This window comes from Heterostelium album, assembly GCF_000004825.1.
Source record: "Heterostelium album PN500 unplaced genomic scaffold PPL_contig12, whole genome shotgun sequence".
NCBI lineage: Eukaryota > Evosea > Eumycetozoa > Acytosteliales > Acytosteliaceae > Heterostelium > Heterostelium album.
Genome location: NW_008805089.1, coordinates 1,066,043 through 1,084,334, shown reverse-complemented (window position 1 = coordinate 1,084,334; position 18,292 = coordinate 1,066,043). Strand labels below are relative to the sequence as shown.

Sequence of the window (18,292 nt, the reverse complement as noted above, 5' to 3'; positions counted from 1 at the left end):
AATTACAGACTCCGGTATTTTATAATCACAATTACAGAATTAAATTAAAAAGTAATCATTACAATGATAGATACCATTCCTTTTTGATTTTTTTTTGTCCACGTCGGTTTCCTGTGGCCTACTTCCAAAACAATGATATATCGAATCGAGAGCTTGTTAATTGATTGGCATGGAATAAAGATTTTTTACAAGAATTATTTTTATTAATTGTCAGGTTCTTCTGTATAGGACTCTTGACATACAATTTCATTATTATATTTTAAAGTATAGGTTCTATTCAAAACCAATCTTCTTTTCTTTAGTTGTACACCACATGATTTGATAGAATTACTACTACTGCTACTCAATTGCGATTGTCTTTGTTTATAGATTTCGTTTCGTTCGTTGGATGGTGCTGTTTTAAAAGCTAATTTTTTGTTGCTTGGTAATGTTGAATTGTTGGTGGTAGTTGTTGTTGTTGTAGTCGTTGTAGTTGTGGTAGATGTTGGTAATGTTGGTAATGATGTTGTTGGTTTTGGTGGTAGTGTATCCAATATTCTATTCAATAAACTAAGTGTTGTTTTCTTGCTATTCTCTATACCCTCTTTCATTCTCGCCAGATCCTCGTTGATCTCTGATTCATTGATACTGGTTTCAATCTCACGATATCGCTTCTTGGTGAAATCACCGTTGGTACTTGGTTTGAATGTAAACGGATCAACCATAGAGCTGTGGTTCAACATCTGCTTCTCCTTGTGGATATTCAATACGAGATCTCTAACCGATTGTTTATCCTCTTCATCCAGACTACTAAATAGACCAGGTGATACTGTTGTTGTTTGAATTTTAGAAGTCGAGTTACCACTACTACTACTGCCGCTCTTCATAGCCCAAGGATTCCTACTGCTACCACCAACCTGAACACGATCACCATACAGCTCCTCGTCATAATCATCATCATCAAAGTCTGACTCTATTTCTTCATCGAGATGATCTTGAAAATGATCATAATATATACTTCTTTCAAAATTATCATTTTCACTCTCACTTGATTCACTCTCATTCAATCTACCTCTATAACTAAATAAACTATCACCATAACCTCTACTACTATTATTATTATTATTATTATTACCATTATTACTATTATTACTATTGTTAATTGTTCTATTTTTATATAAACTGCTTTCATTGAATCTAGTTGAAGCTGAATTTTTGAAATTGACCAATGGGGTAGGTGGAAGTGTATATACATTGGGCATTGCAACACGAGTTGAATGTCTGTCATTTAATAATGGCAAGAGAGGATTGCTATTGCCATTGATGTCATTCTCACCATTGTCATTGTTGTATCCTCTATTTAATCTATTTAGCAGTTGAAAGAATCTTGAAGAATTACTACTACTACTACTATCTTCCAATGTAGCTCTATCGCTACTATCGCCATTACTTGTATGTGTAGATTCTGAACCTCTAGGTAGAAACAACGATGATGATAGTGGTGGTGGTGGTGGTAGTGGTGGTGGATCTCTCAGTGATAACGATCCAGAAGTAGCAGCTGCTGCTGCAGATAGTAACTCTGAAGAAGTATTACTTTTCATCATATCACACTTTCGTTTCAGTGCATCCAGTTTCTCTTTTATATGCTCACTAAAACTACTTAATTGACTTTGATTATTTAAACTACTGCTGCTGCTGCTATTATAATTATTGTTGTTATTGCTACTAATGTTAATACTACTGTTGTCGAATCTATTAGAATATCTCTTGTATTTAGTGCGATTATCATTGTCACTGTCCATTTCACTATCGCTACCACTACTGCTGCTGCTACTACTGCTACTGCTGCTGTTGTCATCGAAATCGATAGGATTGACTCTATAGTTTAAGAGAGCATCTAAATGACTGTTGTTGTTGTTGTTGATGTTGCTGAATAAACGTCGCTCATTGAAATCGATATCATCGTTGTCACTATCACTCTCAGCATCATCATCACTGATGATACCATTCGTATCGTTGTAATGTACGTTGCGATTTTCACGTTGGAGCAGTGGCGGTGGTATTACAATCGATCTTGGTTTTGCAATGAATTCCACAGGATTTAATTCAGGCATGATGACATCAATATATATGCTTGGTAGTTATTTTAAAATTATTACAAATAAATAATATTTTACTACTATTTAATAATATAATGATAAAACAATTAAATATGATACTTTTACAATATTTATATTAAAAATTTATACTAATAGATTAAAAAAAAATATACATTTTTTGTTTTTTATATTTTCATGTATTTTTCAATAAATTTTATTAAGTTAATATGGATCAGTGGTAAAGTGTGTTATTGTGAATCTCAATATAACTTATCCACAAACCACTAATAGTAATAATATGAAGTTTAATATTCAACTCAAACAAATAAACTTTATTTTATTTATTTAAACAAATACTAAGCAATATTTGTTTTATCTTTTTTTAAAAAAAAAAAAAAAAAGATAAAAATAATTTATGAAAATGAAAAAAAAACAATTGTAATAGAAAAATTAACAAATGTAACTCCTTTTTTTTTTGATGGATTTTGGGTTATCGATTGATTCATCAATGGTGTTTTTATTTATAAATACAACTTGATTTTATTTTTTGCATCTAAAATCAATGGATGCAATCACAACAATAAATCAAAAACCCAAACTTGGATAACAAAAAACCAATATCATTATTTAAAAAAATTAAAAAAATTGTTTTGATAAGTTTAGATCTATGATAATATGGAAAGTTCCTCAGTCGATATTTCCAATGAACTGATAGAAAAAAACAAAAACAATACCAAAGAAGGAATAAAGATTGTTTTTTTAGTTTTGGGGTTAACAAACAATCTTTATTTCTCGACAATGACAAAACAACTCAGAAAAGAACAACCACCTTTCATTGCCATTTGTCTGTTTAATCATTTTTTATTTTATTTTTTATTCTACTCACCATCAAACTTGTGGGTGATATCAAACAAGAGAAAGATAATTTCTTTCGAAAATAGGGTTTAGTAAAGTTGGAAAACTGAGACCTTTCAAAATCTCATTTGTACATGTACTGGTAAATGAAATCGGTTCATTATAAAATGGGTTCTTCCAATTTCGAGATTAACTATGATCAACAACCCTTCCATCAAAGATTGCCATACCCAATAGATTATTTTTAATTATTTGTAATTATTTTATTTATTTTTTACAAATAAATTTCCTATTTTTAAATTATTTATTAATATTTAAATAACAACTTATTATTGATATTGTTATCATAATTTAACTAATTAAATACAAATAGATAAGATGATTTTCAACAATTTCCCAACAGATCAATTTTATCTCCATCAACAAAATCAACAACAACACTTGTTTTCAAACTTTGAAAATCTTCAACAACAACAGCCATTTAACTATATACAAGAAAAAAATGGTTTTGTTAATTTTCAAAATTACTACCAAAATAATTCCGTTGATCTAGATTCAAGTTCTCAAACTAGTAGTTATGTGTCTACACCTGAGTTATCCACCATTTCTGGTGATGTCTCACCAGTACCTGACAACCTTCAGAGCTTTATGGATGAAGATGATCAAGATGATCTAAAATATGAAGACAATGATGTATCTAAATACTGCCCATCGCTCGTAAAAGAAATCAAAGAGCTCCAAGAATCACTATATTTTGCTCAGCTCTATGGTTTCATATCAGAGGTAATCAAGCAAATCCAACCGATTCCAACCAAACGATATCTTCCAAAGGGTGGCCATCTATCTTACGATCTAGACCCATATATCAACGCTGAGCAGATCAATCGATCGAATCCCTTGGTGTCAAAGAACTTGCTGCGAATTACACCACTCTACACCCAGGAGATTACCAACCTCAATAACCAGTTAAAGACATCGCTCGAACAGTTCTCAATGATCGAGTCACTCGTCATGTTACTACGTCCGCTATCAGTCGGTGAGCACGATGCCAAGGTAACCGAGTTGGAGCGAATCTTCATGGTATTGATGTCTCACCAACGCTCGAATGCCTGCGACTACCTTTTGGAGGCGAGAAAGATGAGCGGTGAATCGAGACCGGTCAAAGAGAAAACCGCCAAGACACGTGGCAGCCGTGGAAAAGGACCTGCAAGAGGCAGAAGAGTGCTCCCAAAAGATCATCATAACTTGATTAACCAATGGTTCGAACAGAACAAAGTTTCGCCTTTTCCCAATGAGGATGAAAAGGTATTGCTCGGTACCATCTGTAATCTCTCCAAGACTCAAGTCGAGAATTGGTTCGGTAACAAACGTGTCCGAGTAAGAAAGAGTAATTTACAAAGTCCAAAGAAAGCAAAACAAAATAGAAAGATTTGAAAACAATTTTATTTTTTAATGTTTTTTTTTTTCAAATTTGTGTTCACAAAATAATTAAATAAATAAATTTAGATTATCTTTTTTAGTTATTTTTTTTTGTCGTTATTTTGACAAACCAATAAATCTTTTATTTTTCTGAAAAAAAAAAAAAAACACACACAAATTTAGATGATCACCTGAACCAACGCTTACCTCCAAAACAAAATATTTATTTTTAATAATTTTAATTCGTCTTTTTCGTTTTTATTAAAATTTTGTTTCGCAACCTGCGCTAGATTCCCTTTCTTCTTTCGAAAACAAACTTTTTATTAATTTGTTTTATTCAACTTATAAAATTTATATAAATAACAAGTAAGTTTATATTTCAATAATATTCCAATAATAATCATCCTGTTTTCAAAAATGTTCTATTTTAGTTTTCTTTTAAAAATTATTTTTTTTATTTAAAAAAATATATTATATATATATGATTTTTAATGATATAATTTAATATATGATTATTAATTCATTTTATTATCATTTTTTTATTATATAGATCATGTCCGAAGGTTCCGATATTGAACAAATGATCGCCGCAGGTGAAGATCTCTCTGGTGTCACCTCAACCCAAGTCTTGAAGAGAGTCAATGCTTTGTTAAAGTTGGATGTATGTTGTTGTTTTGAAAAAGAGTGAAAAGGATTAGATTATTAACGATCGTATCGGTCTATTGTTATTTTATGATTTATTTAGGACGACCACACTGAAATCTCAAAGAAGTTGGAGCAACGTATCCGTCTTCTTGAGTTGGAATTCCAACCACAATTCGATGCCATCTACCAAAAGAGAACCGGTATCGTCACTGGTGAGGTTGAGGCTACCGAGACCCCAAAGGAACCACTCGAGATTGCAGGTTTGAAGTCTGGTGAGGAGAAGGGTATTCCAAACTTCTGGTACAAGGCTTTGATGAACCATCCAGCCTTCGCCGACGTTATGGGTGAGGAAGACGATGAAGCCTTACAATATTTGACCAACATCTCGATCGGTGAGGATGCCACCACCGACAATGAGAACCAAGTTCTCACAGCCACCTTCCACTTTGCACCAAACGCATTTTTCACCAACTCCACCATCGTCATGACCCTCACCGTCAAGGATGGAGATTTAGATTCAATTAAAGTTACACCAGTCCAATGGAACGAAGGTAAGAAGTTCTTTGTTAGAACCGTCGAGAAGAAGATCAAGAAGAAGGGTCCAAAGGGTAAGAAACCAACCGTCACCACCAAGATGGTCACTGAAACCATTCCATCGATTTTCGGAAGATTCTTGGTCGAATTTGACAAGAATCAAATTGAAGAGGAACCAGAGAACGAAGAGGATATTCCAGCAGCTCAACTCATCTACATTCAATATCAAGCTCTTATTTCTTTGAAGGACGAGATCGTACCAGATGCCGTCAACTATTTCTTGGGTCGTGCTCAACCAGAGGGTGACGACGGTTACGGAGATGAATTTGGTGAGGAGTTTGATGACGAAGAAGATGAAGACGAAGATGACGATGTACCACAATTGAAGAGCAAATCCGGAGGTGTTCCACCACAACCAAACAACCCAGAATGCAAACAACAATAAATAAATTAATAAATCAAAATTTTTAAAAAACAATCTAACAATCCAAAAAAGTAAACTATACTTTTGAAATATTATATATTATATATCTTTATCTTTTTTTATTATTATTTCATTTTTAATGATCATGTGAGTGACCATGGTGGTGATCATCGTGATGATCATGTGAATGACCGTGGTGGTCATCGTGATGATCGTGTGAGTGACCGTGGTGATCGTGATCATGGTCATGATTATCATGGTCGTGGTGGTCGTGGTCATGGTGATCATCATGGTCGTGGTGATCGTGGTCGTGGTGATCATCATGATCATGGTGCTTTTGTTTATGACTATGAGCATGACCATGGCCATGGCTATGTTCTTTATCAATTTGAATTGTCATATTATTTATAAATTGGAAATTATCTCTTATACTCTTTAGGATTTGTTGTTCATCGGCATCCTCTCTAACTTTTACTACCAGACTACCAATGAAATTACCATGTGAATGAGTCCAGAAATGTTTATCACTCAACGATAGCACTCCGTCGATGGCTTGTGATTCTCTGCATGCCGAAATGATTTGTGGTGTTACCAACTCTGGAGTGGTCTGTAACAATACCTTTCCTGTTCTAATAGAGATCGGTAATACATCGTAGACAATAATGATTGCAATAATAAATGAAATTAAAGAATCCGATATTTCGATACCCCTAAATTAAATTTTAACATAGCATTATAAACAGTTAATCGATTTGAACATGTTATAAACAGATGTGTTATTATGTTATTATAATTGTTTCTCTGTTTCTACATACAAAGTACTTCCTACCAAAGTGGAGAAAATGACACCAACACTTGTGCAACTGTCAGCCAAAATGTGTGATGTAATGGTCATAAAGTTTTCTTGTCTCGCTCTACCTTTATCTAAATTTTAATATTAATATTAATAACCAAAACAGGATATCCTTTGGAATTGATGATGATGATAAATAAATAGAAATGACATACCACTGAATACCGACGAAGATGAATGTTTTCTGAAAAATAATATACCAGTAATGTTAATGAGCAAGCTTATAAATGCCAATGATATAACTCTACCATGACTAGTAATAATAACAATATTATTGTAGAGTAAAGTGAGGTGAAGAGAGATGGTTAGTCAAATTATTTGTTTGTCTTGAATTGAATTGAATTGAATAATAATATAAACTTACTCATGAATATGAGGTGGTTCTAATACACGTTCAACGGATTCCAAGAAGAGGAAAAAAGAGACGAATAGGAGGAAACAACTGTTTGAGAATACACCTAGAATCTCCCAACGGTCATAACCATAGGTGAATTCACGATTCGAACCTTTCTTTCCGACCAGAATAGAAGTTAGACTAATAATAAATCCGATGCAGTCAAAGAGTGCGTGGAATCCATCGGAAACCAAACCCAAACTCTCTAAAAGTGCACCATAGAATATTTCAAACAGAGTAAAACAAAGCATGACTACGATCCAGAGAGCAAGCTTCTTGGCATCGTTGTCTCTCATCAAGTTATTCCATAGATGTCCAAATGTCAGCTTACTATCGAATGTATTGAGAATCTGTGGTTGTTGGTAGCCGCTAAACGATGCACCTGACATCATCGGCGACACCGTATTGAAATGTCCGATACTATTACTGTTGTTGTTGTTATTGTAGTGTGATGGCATAGAGGCAAAGAAACTACCACCGGAATTATTAATGTTGTTACTAGTGTTGTGTGAGTGACCATGATGATCGTGATCGTGGTAGTCATGAGAGTGTCCATGATGATCGTGATCGTGATCATGGTGGTCGTCGTCGTCGTGATGATGATTATGTGAATGACCATGGTGATCGTGATGATCATGACTCATTCCATAACTATTATTATTATTATTAATAGGTGATGTTACAGTATATGATTGTGGTGGTTGTTGTTTATCAGGTCTAAATACAACACTAGTTGGTGCAGTGGATTGAACATCCTGTGTTGGTTGTTGTTGTTGAGCATTATTACTAAAATAAGGATGAGCATAACCTAAATGATCATATCCATAATCATTATTATTATGACTCATATCTATATATATTTATCTATTATCCTTTTAAGAAAATATATAATATAATAAGATAAAAAAAAAAAACTAATTATCAAAAATTAATTATAAAATTTGGTGACTGTGCTGACGGAGTGATGATCAGAAAAACCCCTCAGCAAAATTTAATTAATCAAAAAAAAAATATGGCTAATGGTTATCATTAATGTATTTACAAATATATTTTTTATGTATATCGATTATTTCTTTTTTTTTTTTTAATGAACATGCACAGAAGAATCTATTAATGTAAAGATAAAGTAACCAGTAATTATACAAGCTATGAGAATTGGTTTGGTAACGGTTTTGGAGTGAAGTATCTCTGGAAGAATGCCAGTGGTTGTTATATATAAAAATGTACCTGCACCAAAACCAAGAATGAATGATACTGTCGATGGCGGAATTCCTCCAAATATTATCGATGCTAAAATAGCTCCGATCGGTGTCATCGATGCAATTAATAATAAATAGAAAAATGGATGATATCCCTATAATTATTATTATTATTATTATTATTATTTGTGATTGAGTAAATTAATATTAATAAATTGTTTTGTTTTGTTTTTATATATAACTAATTGATTAACAAACATACTAAAAGTTTCTTTTGTGATAAAGCAATTGAACTCATGACAAAGCCATCCGGTAATTTATGTACAACGATGGCGAGTGCAACACGTGCACCAATCTCAGAGTTTGCTGCAAATGCACCTGATATTACCATTCCATCGACCAGTGAATGTACTGCCAACGCTATAAAGGTTGTCAATGAAAGTTTTGATTGATTGCTATTACCATTTGATGAGCTTACTACTCCTGTTTCGATATTCAATGATTTATGTTCGTGTTCATCATCATCTTTCTATTATTTTTGTATGTTAGTTTTATTATTATAATTATTAATATCATTTGTTTATAAGCACTTACTTTACAATTATCATTTTCATCATGAATATCAATCTCAATGCTTCTCTCTTGAGAATCAAGAGAATGTGAATGTCCACCACCACCACCGCTACTCAGCATAATTTCAATGGCAATGAGAACTAGAAATCCAAATGCCAATCCATACATTGGTGTTCTGGTGCCTGATTTCGATTCTTTTTCTTCATCGTGATCATGATCGTGATCATGGTCATTTTCATTGTTGTTTTTGTTGTTTTTATTTTCAATATGTTTAGCTGATGATGATGATGAAGAGGAAGAAGAAGATGAAGAAGATAAAGATGAAGTACTACTTGTTGCTGTTGTTGTTGTAGGTTTACCTTGTGGTTGTAATTGATGTGTTTGTCTATTTATATTTAATGAAGTGTCAGACGTCAGATCGATATTTGGAGTGTTATAATATTCTATGTTTGCCATCTCCACTGCCTCTGGTAGTAGCTCTAATGTTGCAACGGCAAACAGCAGACCAGCCGATATAGCTAGCAGCATATGATAGTATCGATTATTGATACCATTCTTAAACAATACAAATGGTAGCGATGCTGAGAATAGTGGTGCTACTCCTGCCAACAATGAATATATTAATACACTCACTGTCATACTACTACTACTACTACTGCTACAATCTCTATAATATGAAGCCAATCACCTTCTTTAAACTTTATTTTGATCAATGAAAAAATAATGTTAATAATTAATTAATTTATTAATAAAAAATAAAAAAAAAACAAAAAAAACAAACAAGAGATTTAAACTCGTTGCAACACCCACTCACACCTTATAAAAACAACAAAAAAAAAACAAAAATGATCAAATGTGTGATTAGTCATCATTCAAATTAAATAGAAATTTATATTTATAGATTATTAAAAAAAAAAAGTATTTGTTTTATTTTGGATTAATTAATTAATAAGAATACCCAATGATAAAATATAAAAATAAAATAAAAATACCCAATGAAAATAAAATAAAATAAATAAAAAAATAAAAAAATCTTAAAGATTTAATTTATGTACCAATTTATTTTATTTTGATATGTATACATAGAACTTCCAAATATATTATATCATAATAATCTAAATCCAAACTTTTATAGTTCACTATTCAATTAAAGCATTGTAGAACAACATTGAAAAATTGTAAATTAACTTTTTGATACAGATCAGTCACTACACAAATAGTATGAAAATGATTATTTATGATTTTCCAATTTCAATTTGATTTGCAATATATTTAATAGATTGGAATTTAAAGATCTATTATATAACTGTTTTACAAGGAATCGACTATAAATAGCCTTGTTTTCACAAAATGTAGAATATCAACATCATCTTATTTATATTTGCAATAAACTATAAACAAAGTATACTAAACTAAAAAAGAAAAATGAAGTTAATTGGATTGTTTTGCACTCTCTTGATTTGCGTTGCTTTTGTCTCTGCCAACGAGCTTGACAACTCTGACTTGCACATCTCCCAAAAGGTAATCGGAACATGGACTGACGGTAGCCGTGGAAATCGTCAATACACTCAATATGATGTCACCGTAACCAACGTATCACACAGAAACATTAAAAACTTTTTCATGTAAATATATATATATTAAGTGGCTCTATAGTCACTAAAACATAAAGTATTACTTATTTACTGATATAAACTATTTTCATTTATATATATATAACATAATAGTGATACTGACTACACTTTCAGAGTTCGTGATGGTACTGCCTATTGGAATGTTGTAAGATTACCAAACGGTGATCTCACTCTCCCATCATACCAAACATCAATCAATGCTGGTGCTAGCTACACTTTTGGTTTCATTCTTCTTGGATCACCATCTTCACCAGCCAACCTCCAAGTCAGATACCTCACCTATGTCTAAACACAAATTGTGTATGACATCACCATCAAATACCATATTTTTTAAATAAAAATATCAAAAAAATATTAAAAATCTGTAGATATTTTTAATTTTTATTTTTCCTAGTAAAAGTTTTTTTAGGTTGGTGAGGTTCATTTAACCAGATCTAAAGAATATGCAAATAAAAATGAAAGAAATCAAGATTCTTTACCCGATTTTTATGTTTTTACAAATAAAATTGGAGATCCAACAAAGAGTATCTTGCATTACCAAAAAAAATTTGATATTTAAGATATTATTTATTTTTTCTATAAATTTTTGACTGTTTAAACAGTGTTCTACATTTTTTTTTTACATATTCAACCATTTTACATTTTTTTATATTTAAACAACAACTATTATATCAATAATATTATTATTATTTATAAAAAAAATGGATTCTCTATTTTCCTCAGTATTTGGAAATCAAATTTTGAATCAAATAATATTTGAACATGTTCCAATTATAAACAAAAAAGTTAATATCCCAGGTGCAGAGCAACGTTATCATTCTTATAGTTGGAAACAATTGAATGAAGTTCCTACTTTGTTATCAAAGCTTGGTTATGTAGATCAATTGCGATCGCTTTTTGCAAGAAAAGAAATTGACAGATTTGTTGTTCAAGCATGCATGAAGCTTGCCATTGAAAAAGGACATTTCAACACACTCAAGTATCTCTTTGAGGAAGCCAATGTTCCCGATGCATTCAGTCCCGAAGTATTCTACCATGCCATCAAGTTTAGTCAGTTGGAGATTGTCAAGTATTTCGAGAGCAAAAGTGGATTGGACTGGGACAATGAAGAGGCCATGTTATTAGCACCCCTCACCAACAGTTTGGAATTCCTCATTGAACGATCAAAGAAATTCGAGAGTGAACACAAAGTAAAATTGCGCCAGCCACATACTCTTTCCAGATTGTTTGATAACGCTGCCGCTGTTGGAAGTATTGAAATGATCGAATGGGCTGCCTTGAATAGACCAAGTTACAGAACCAATAACTACATGTATCATTGTGCTGCCCGTGAAAACCATATCCATGTTCTTAAGTATCTTAAGAGATTGTCAAATCCATTGGATGTTCCAGAGGCAAGCAGCCTTATGAATCTCTATTCTGCCGCTGCCGGAAATGGAAGTCTGGATGCACTCAAGTGGCTTAAAGAAAATAATATTGGAAATTCAAATCAAAATGCTATGAATGTTGCCGCCGCCAATGGACACTTTGACGCTGTTCTTTGGCTGCATGAGAACCGTACTGAAGGATGTAATTTCGAGGCAGTCGAAATGTCATTAAGAAATAAACATTACAATATCTTCAAATGGTTGTATTGCAACTACCCAAACGAACGTCACAGTGAATCGGTGTCAATGATGGCAAAAAAAGGAAATTTGGCAATGTTAAAATGGCTACACGAACAAAATGATCAAGATTTCAATGGTAGTTTATTGAACGATTCTCTTAAGAATGGAAATCTCAAAGTTGCCAAATGGTTATTCGAGAATCGTACTGAACAATGGGAGACAGTACAAATCTATCATGTGGAAACAAAAGGTGGAGTTGAAATTCTTGAATGGTTGCATGAAAAACGAATTCCATTCAATGTGTCTCAAGACTCTCTCCATAACGCATCAAGATTCGGACAACTCGAAGTTTTGAAATGGTTACAGGAGAATAGAGGTACAGATCTCGGTCAAAATTCGATACCCGGTTTTAACTTTGGTCAAGATCCGAATACCGCTATGGATCTAGCGGCCGAAAGTGGATTCGTAGATATTTTAAAGTGGTTGAAGGAAAATAGAAGTGCACAATGCAGTGTGAATGCGATGAACAAGGCTGCCGGAAATGGTAAAATTGAAGCCCTCCAATGGCTACACGAGAATACCACTGCAGGATGTACTGGGGTCGCATACGTTGAAGCTGCTCGTGGTGGACATCTCAACGCTATCCAATGGCTGCATACTCATAGAACTGAGAAAGGTGCTCCTTCCACAATCGATTTGGCTGCCCAGAGAGGATATCTCGATATCATCAAGTACCTCCATGAAAACAGAAACGACGGTTGTTCAAAGGCTGCTATGGATAACGCCGCTGGAAGTCAAAGATTGGATATTCTGAAATGGTTGCATGCCAACAGAACCGAAGGATTCTCAGAGGCTGCATTGTACAAAGCAATCTCTTCATGTAACCTTGAGATAATCACTTGGTTATTTGACAACAACAAGGAGAATCTCATTACCGATCTTAGTTGTCTGTCTCGTTTCCCAACTCCAAAGAATTTGCAAGTGATTAGTTTCCTTAGAAACCGTGGATACGATGTGTTGGCGGCGTTGATAAAGCAGAGATCTTATGAATTGTTCATGGTCGTATTTGAAGATAGTGACATTTCACATGTTCCCAATTTAATCAATGTTGCACTTGAAAATAATCCAACTGATTCCTTTATTGAATGGTTAAATTCAAAGGGTGTCGAGATCACCGAGGAAGCTCTAGACATTGCTGCCAAAAAGAAAAACAAAGCACAGTTCGAATTGTTGTTGAACAAAATGACTCAATTGGATCCAGCAGTTAAAAGAAGACGTCTCGAACAATTGGAATCAATTCAAACTACCCAATCAGGTTTTGGATCATCTACATTCAGTTTCGGTAATGGAGGTGGAGGTTTCTCTGCTTCATCTGGTGGCGGTTTCTCTGCTTCATCTGGTGGTGGTTTCTCTGCTTCATCTGGTGGTGGTTTCTCTGCCTCGTCTGGAGGATCTATAAATTATCAATCATTTTTTAATAATCCAAATTAACTATACAATTAACAATTGTATAGTATTTCTATTACAAATAAAAATAAAAATAAAAAGAAGTCTTTGAAAATAACTAGATATTCAATTAAAATGTAATATATACTTTTGTTCTTTTAAAAATTTTATAGACTAAGGAACAACAAATTTTTGAAAATACTTTTCGATGAGTTGGGTATCAATTCTGTGTATTTATGAAAACAGTGAAAAGAGAAAAGAATTTATCAAATTATTCCTAAATAAAAGTATCAGCAATTTGATATCTTTAGTTATATTCTTTATAATAATTTCTGTTTAATATAACTTTGCGATATCTAACTAGACATTTTGGGATGAAGCTGACCAGAATGGTGTTTTTTTTTTTAAATTTCAATGAATATAATGAAATACATTGATCAAAAAAAATGAATTTGTTGGGGTGCCATCCACAAAGATCTTTTAGTTTTAAAAAAGAAAAACTTAATTTTTTGTTTTAAAAAAAATATGAAAAAAATTAAATAGTTAAAATAATTTATCGTCCAAATTATTGACACTTCATTTATTTTTTAATTAACTATAAATACAGACAGATAAATTTTGTTTGAATAATAAAAATGGGACACCAACACTCAAAACTTACCAAAGACGAAATCAATCAACTCGCAAACAGTTCATCATTCACCAAATCAGAGGTAAATGAATTATATCATGATTTCAAGAAGCATGACAAAGACGGAAATGGTGTTTTAGATAGAAACGGTACTTATCTATAATTTAGTATTTAAACCTATATTACAAAGAAAGAAATATAATATTAACTTTATTTCATATTATAATAATAATTACTCTATAGAATTCATTTCATTCTTCTCAACTAGATTACCAAAATTCAACTCTACTCAATTGAATAATTTATTTGATTCATTCGACAGTGATGGTGTATGTAAAAAAAAAAAAACAAAAATATTTGTTAAAAGTTATCTTTTTTTATTTATTTATTAATAGATAAAACTTTTTTAATATTTTTCTAATATTTTTCTATTATATAGAGCGGATCAGTTGATTTCAAGGAATTGGTTGTTGCAACTTCAGTTATTGGTAAGGGTACTGCTGAAGAGAAATTAGGATTTATGTTTGACACCTATGATAAGGATAAGAGTGGAAGCTTGGAGAAGGGTGAAGTCGACAATATCATCAACATGATGATCTCTGTTGGAAAGGCAATGGGTAAGAGTGACAAGGATATCACTGTCTTTGTTAACAAGCTTATCGAGAAGGTCGATGTCGATAAAAACCAAACAATCACTCGTGACGAGTGGATTTCACAAGGTAGCAAGAGTCCATCTGTCTTGACATTGCTCGGTTTGTAAATTATAATAAAAAACAAAACAAAACAAAAACAACAAACAAATAAACACCCAAACAAATCTTTTTATACTTTGAATTATTTAAATTCTAAAACACACCAGCAACAACAACAACCATAGAAAATTTGGCTTATATATATATATCAGATAGATATATCAGTTAAATGAATATTTATTTGTTTTTTTTTAATTAAATTTTGGTGGGACCGATGCTCCAATGGTAAACTTTGGTGGTGTGTTCACTTCTTTTGGGAGTGTTGTCGGCTGGCGACTGATTTTGATTTGGAATGGTTGGTGGGATTACGGCATTTCCAGCGGTTTGGAAAGGGTTACCTATAAAGATACCACCCGATGCAGGGTTAACAGGGAATGGCAATATCGGGGCATTGGATGCTCCTTGTCTAGGTGTCAAAGCAAGTGGTCGTAAGAGGGCCTGAAGTTCTTTGCTGACTAAATCGATCACTGCTGTTAAGATGGTCTGAATCAAACCACCTTGTCCGAGCAAACCATCGAGTAAACCACCACTACCAAGAATTCCACCCAAGATACCTTTTGGTCCGATAATCAAATCCAATAATCCAGGATTGTTAATAACACTGATTGGGATTATTTTCTCTCTTGGTTGTCCAGCTGGTTCGTTTGATTTTATTAGTTTTTAAAATTGTTCATTTGTTATATGTTATTTAAATTGTACTTACAAACTCCGTCTATTACAATATTTTGACCTTGAGTACTTAGTACACGTTTTAGATTGATTACTTTTTCTAATAATTCTTTCTCATCAGGTGTTAGATTGAGAATAGATTCCGAGTTAACAATGAAACTACCAAATGTTAGCAGTATAACAAAGATAATAATTAGTTTAGTCATTATAATTATATATTTATTATGATTTACAATGAAACAAAACTAAATATGAATGAATAGGAAATAGCAACAAAATGTACAAAATATATTGAAATCAAACTCACCATCAATCTTTATCAACCCATAGACTTGATACCAATAAACATTACTCAATGATTTCAGTTATTTATTATCAAAATCTACTACTAGTTCATCATTGATAGTTGAACATACATATACCACACCGAAATATATATTATATTACAAAATTGAAAATGACCTTATTAATAAGCACACCGTGATAGTATTATTTTAATTGTGTGATGTTAGTGTGTAATAATATGTTATCATGGTGATAAAAAAGTGTGTGAAAATTGTAATTTTTTTTTTGATGAAAAACGACAATGTTATCAGATACTCTTTATTTTTCAAACTATTTATTATTATTTTATTTATTAAATATCAATCAAAAATAGAATGTTTGGTTCAATCAAGTCATATATTACAAATAATGTTACATCATTATGTTTAAATTCAAATGTATGAAATACAGATTATATATATATATATTCAGCATTGCATTGCACTGACGACGACAATAGATTCGAATCGATTAATTAGTCAGTCGTCAGACAGTCAGTCAGTCAGTCAGTCAATGGTGCTAAAGTTTAATAAATCGAAATCATATGAAAACTAACATAACTTAACTTACACATATTTTGATGTTGATGATGGTGTGTTTGTTGCTTTTATTATTATTATTTAGAGTACTTTGGCAAATCAAATTAGAAATATATCGACATACAAACAGAAAACTAAACAAGCATGTTCAAAGAGATTCATGTTGACAAAGTCAGGTAATGTAAAGTTTCACCCACGTTCCAATCCCGGAAAAGTCTACTACGTCACTGGTACCCCCGTTGTCAAGACATTCAGAAATGCTTTATTCGCACAGAAATACACTAAATCAAGTTTATACCCAATCGAATGGAACGAAACTAGAGTAGAGATCACTGAATATTTCGAAGATGAAGAACCACAACAATAATATAATAAACATAATATAATAATATATTTAAAATCAGAAATCATTAAAACATCATCACAATTCATCAATTTTTTTAATGTAACATCTATTATGAACAGATTGTAATTAATTAATGATGATTGATATAGTAGTATATATTTATTTAGTTATTTTATTAATTAGACATTGGAATGTATTCGATAAAAGTTCTTCTATTTCGATTCTATTTATAACTGATTAGAGATGTGATAGGTGACTTTTTAAATCGAATGAATGATCATCGGGCAACGATTGTAGAAGCACTTGAATATGAGCTTTTGTGCCTCCACTAAATCGATTCAGGTATTCTAAACTTATGAGGGAAGGAAAGGAAAGGGTAGGGTAGTAGTGTTTGCTACTACCCTAGCAATGTGCTTTAGAGCGCACTATTGCTTTAAGCAACGGTGATTGCAGAATCACCTAAATCATCTTCAACAATGAAATCCTCCTATAAATATAATATTAATGATTAGAATATAATTGAAATCTATAAACTATCAATATGAAAGTAAGAGATTGTCAACTTACAGGTGAATATACGACTTTGAGTAACAATGAACAACTTGGACACTTTGCGATTTCTTCACCCGCCAAAATCTCTTCTTCTGTTATTTTAAATCTGTCACCACTAGTAGTAATATAAAAGAGTAGGTAGATCTAGTTAGTTAGCAAACTGTTCATATAATGATTATGACACTCCACAATTCAAAGTAATAATGATAGTTACCATGGACATGGATAATAGAATACACGTTCATCTTCATCGAAATCCATATCTTCAATCTCGATTTCATCGTAGAACGAAGTTACATTGACGTCAATAACAGCATTGTTCTTTACGTATACTATCTTCTTGTCGTCTGCAGTAGCAGTGGTAGTAGTAGTTTCAGTCTTGGTAGTGCTATTAGTTGTTTCTGTTGATGACGATGCAGCATCATCGGTGTTTTCGACTTTATTATCCTTCTCTGTATCCGACATTGTATACAATTATTATATATTTAGCTATATCAAATTAATGAATGAGTAATACTACTATATATAAAAAAAAATAGTTATAAAAAGTAGGAAAAATAAAATAAAAAAAATTAAAAATTAAGTTTCGTTTTTTTTTTTTTTTGACAAAGGGGTTGTTTTTAAACACATCAAAGTTTGTTGGATTGTTGGAACAATCGATTCAACACAAAACAACCTACTTTGTTTTTTTTATTTCTAAAAATAATTATCTTTTACTAAAGTTATCTTTTACCAAGAATTGTTGATAATTGAGAATTAATTACTTTATCAAAATACTAAAGCAGACGAAACGATATTGAATTCCAAATTTATGTTTC

At 32.0% G+C, this 18,292-nt stretch overlaps 10 protein-coding genes across 10 annotated transcripts; 5 read left to right on the top strand and 5 right to left on the bottom strand.

The window, feature by feature from the left end:
- Window positions 1–203: 203 nt before the first annotated feature.
- PPL_05663 (uncharacterized protein) lies at window positions 204–2,093 on the bottom strand (the record flags this gene model as incomplete). The annotated part of the gene is made up of 1 exon (XM_020576537.1): window positions 204–2,093. One exon carries the CDS (start codon window positions 2,091–2,093, stop codon window positions 204–206), a length of 1,890 nt encoding a protein of 629 aa, XP_020433786.1.
- Window positions 2,094–2,753: 660 nt separating this feature from the next.
- Window positions 2,754–5,976, top strand: nap1 (putative nucleosome assembly protein; the record flags this gene model as incomplete). The annotated part of the gene is made up of 5 exons (XM_020576536.1): window positions 2,754–2,922; window positions 3,307–4,013; window positions 4,230–4,343; window positions 4,903–5,013; window positions 5,098–5,976. The coding sequence occupies 5 exons, from the start codon at window positions 2,754–2,756 to the stop codon at window positions 5,974–5,976; spliced, it is 1,980 nt and encodes a 659-aa protein (XP_020433785.1).
- Window positions 5,977–6,091: 115 nt separating this feature from the next.
- Window positions 6,092–8,050, bottom strand: PPL_05661 (putative zinc transporter; the record flags this gene model as incomplete). The annotated part of the gene is made up of 4 exons (XM_020576535.1): window positions 6,092–6,665; window positions 6,771–6,879; window positions 6,964–6,992; window positions 7,173–8,050. The coding sequence occupies 4 exons, from the start codon at window positions 8,048–8,050 to the stop codon at window positions 6,092–6,094; spliced, it is 1,590 nt and encodes a 529-aa protein (XP_020433784.1).
- A 236-nt stretch (window positions 8,051–8,286) lies between these two features.
- Window positions 8,287–9,613, bottom strand: zntA (ZIP family metal transporter; the record flags this gene model as incomplete). Its single annotated transcript, XM_020576534.1, has 3 exons — window positions 8,287–8,556; window positions 8,664–8,930; window positions 8,996–9,613. The coding sequence occupies 3 exons, from the start codon at window positions 9,611–9,613 to the stop codon at window positions 8,287–8,289; spliced, it is 1,155 nt and encodes a 384-aa protein (XP_020433783.1).
- A 786-nt stretch (window positions 9,614–10,399) lies between these two features.
- Window positions 10,400–11,167, top strand: PPL_05659 (carbohydrate-binding domain-containing protein; the record flags this gene model as incomplete). Its single annotated transcript, XM_020576533.1, has 3 exons — window positions 10,400–10,599; window positions 10,702–10,873; window positions 11,018–11,167. The coding sequence occupies 3 exons, from the start codon at window positions 10,400–10,402 to the stop codon at window positions 11,165–11,167; spliced, it is 522 nt and encodes a 173-aa protein (XP_020433782.1).
- Window positions 11,168–11,309: 142 nt separating this feature from the next.
- Window positions 11,310–13,706, top strand: PPL_05658 (ankyrin repeat domain-containing protein; the record flags this gene model as incomplete). Its single annotated transcript, XM_020576532.1, has 1 exon — window positions 11,310–13,706. One exon carries the CDS (start codon window positions 11,310–11,312, stop codon window positions 13,704–13,706), a length of 2,397 nt encoding a protein of 798 aa, XP_020433781.1.
- A 590-nt stretch (window positions 13,707–14,296) lies between these two features.
- PPL_05657 (EF-hand domain-containing protein) lies at window positions 14,297–15,052 on the top strand (the record flags this gene model as incomplete). Its single annotated transcript, XM_020576531.1, is given in 3 exon segments — window positions 14,297–14,441; window positions 14,461–14,621; window positions 14,732–15,052. 3 exon segments carry the CDS (start codon window positions 14,297–14,299, stop codon window positions 15,050–15,052), a joined length of 627 nt encoding a protein of 208 aa, XP_020433780.1.
- A 187-nt stretch (window positions 15,053–15,239) lies between these two features.
- Window positions 15,240–15,919, bottom strand: PPL_05656 (uncharacterized protein; the record flags this gene model as incomplete). Its single annotated transcript, XM_020576530.1, has 2 exons — window positions 15,240–15,679; window positions 15,748–15,919. 2 exons carry the CDS (start codon window positions 15,917–15,919, stop codon window positions 15,240–15,242), a joined length of 612 nt encoding a protein of 203 aa, XP_020433779.1.
- A 453-nt stretch (window positions 15,920–16,372) lies between these two features.
- On the top strand, window positions 16,373–16,943 carry PPL_05655 (bL35 family ribosomal protein; the record flags this gene model as incomplete). Its single annotated transcript, XM_020576529.1, has 2 exons — window positions 16,373–16,435; window positions 16,662–16,943. The coding sequence occupies 2 exons, from the start codon at window positions 16,373–16,375 to the stop codon at window positions 16,941–16,943; spliced, it is 345 nt and encodes a 114-aa protein (XP_020433778.1).
- Window positions 16,944–17,355: 412 nt separating this feature from the next.
- dph3 (CSL-type zinc finger protein) lies at window positions 17,356–17,939 on the bottom strand (the record flags this gene model as incomplete). Its single annotated transcript, XM_020576528.1, has 3 exons — window positions 17,356–17,409; window positions 17,490–17,589; window positions 17,689–17,939. 3 exons carry the CDS (start codon window positions 17,937–17,939, stop codon window positions 17,356–17,358), a joined length of 405 nt encoding a protein of 134 aa, XP_020433777.1.
- Between the last annotated feature and the right edge of the window lie 353 nt (window positions 17,940–18,292).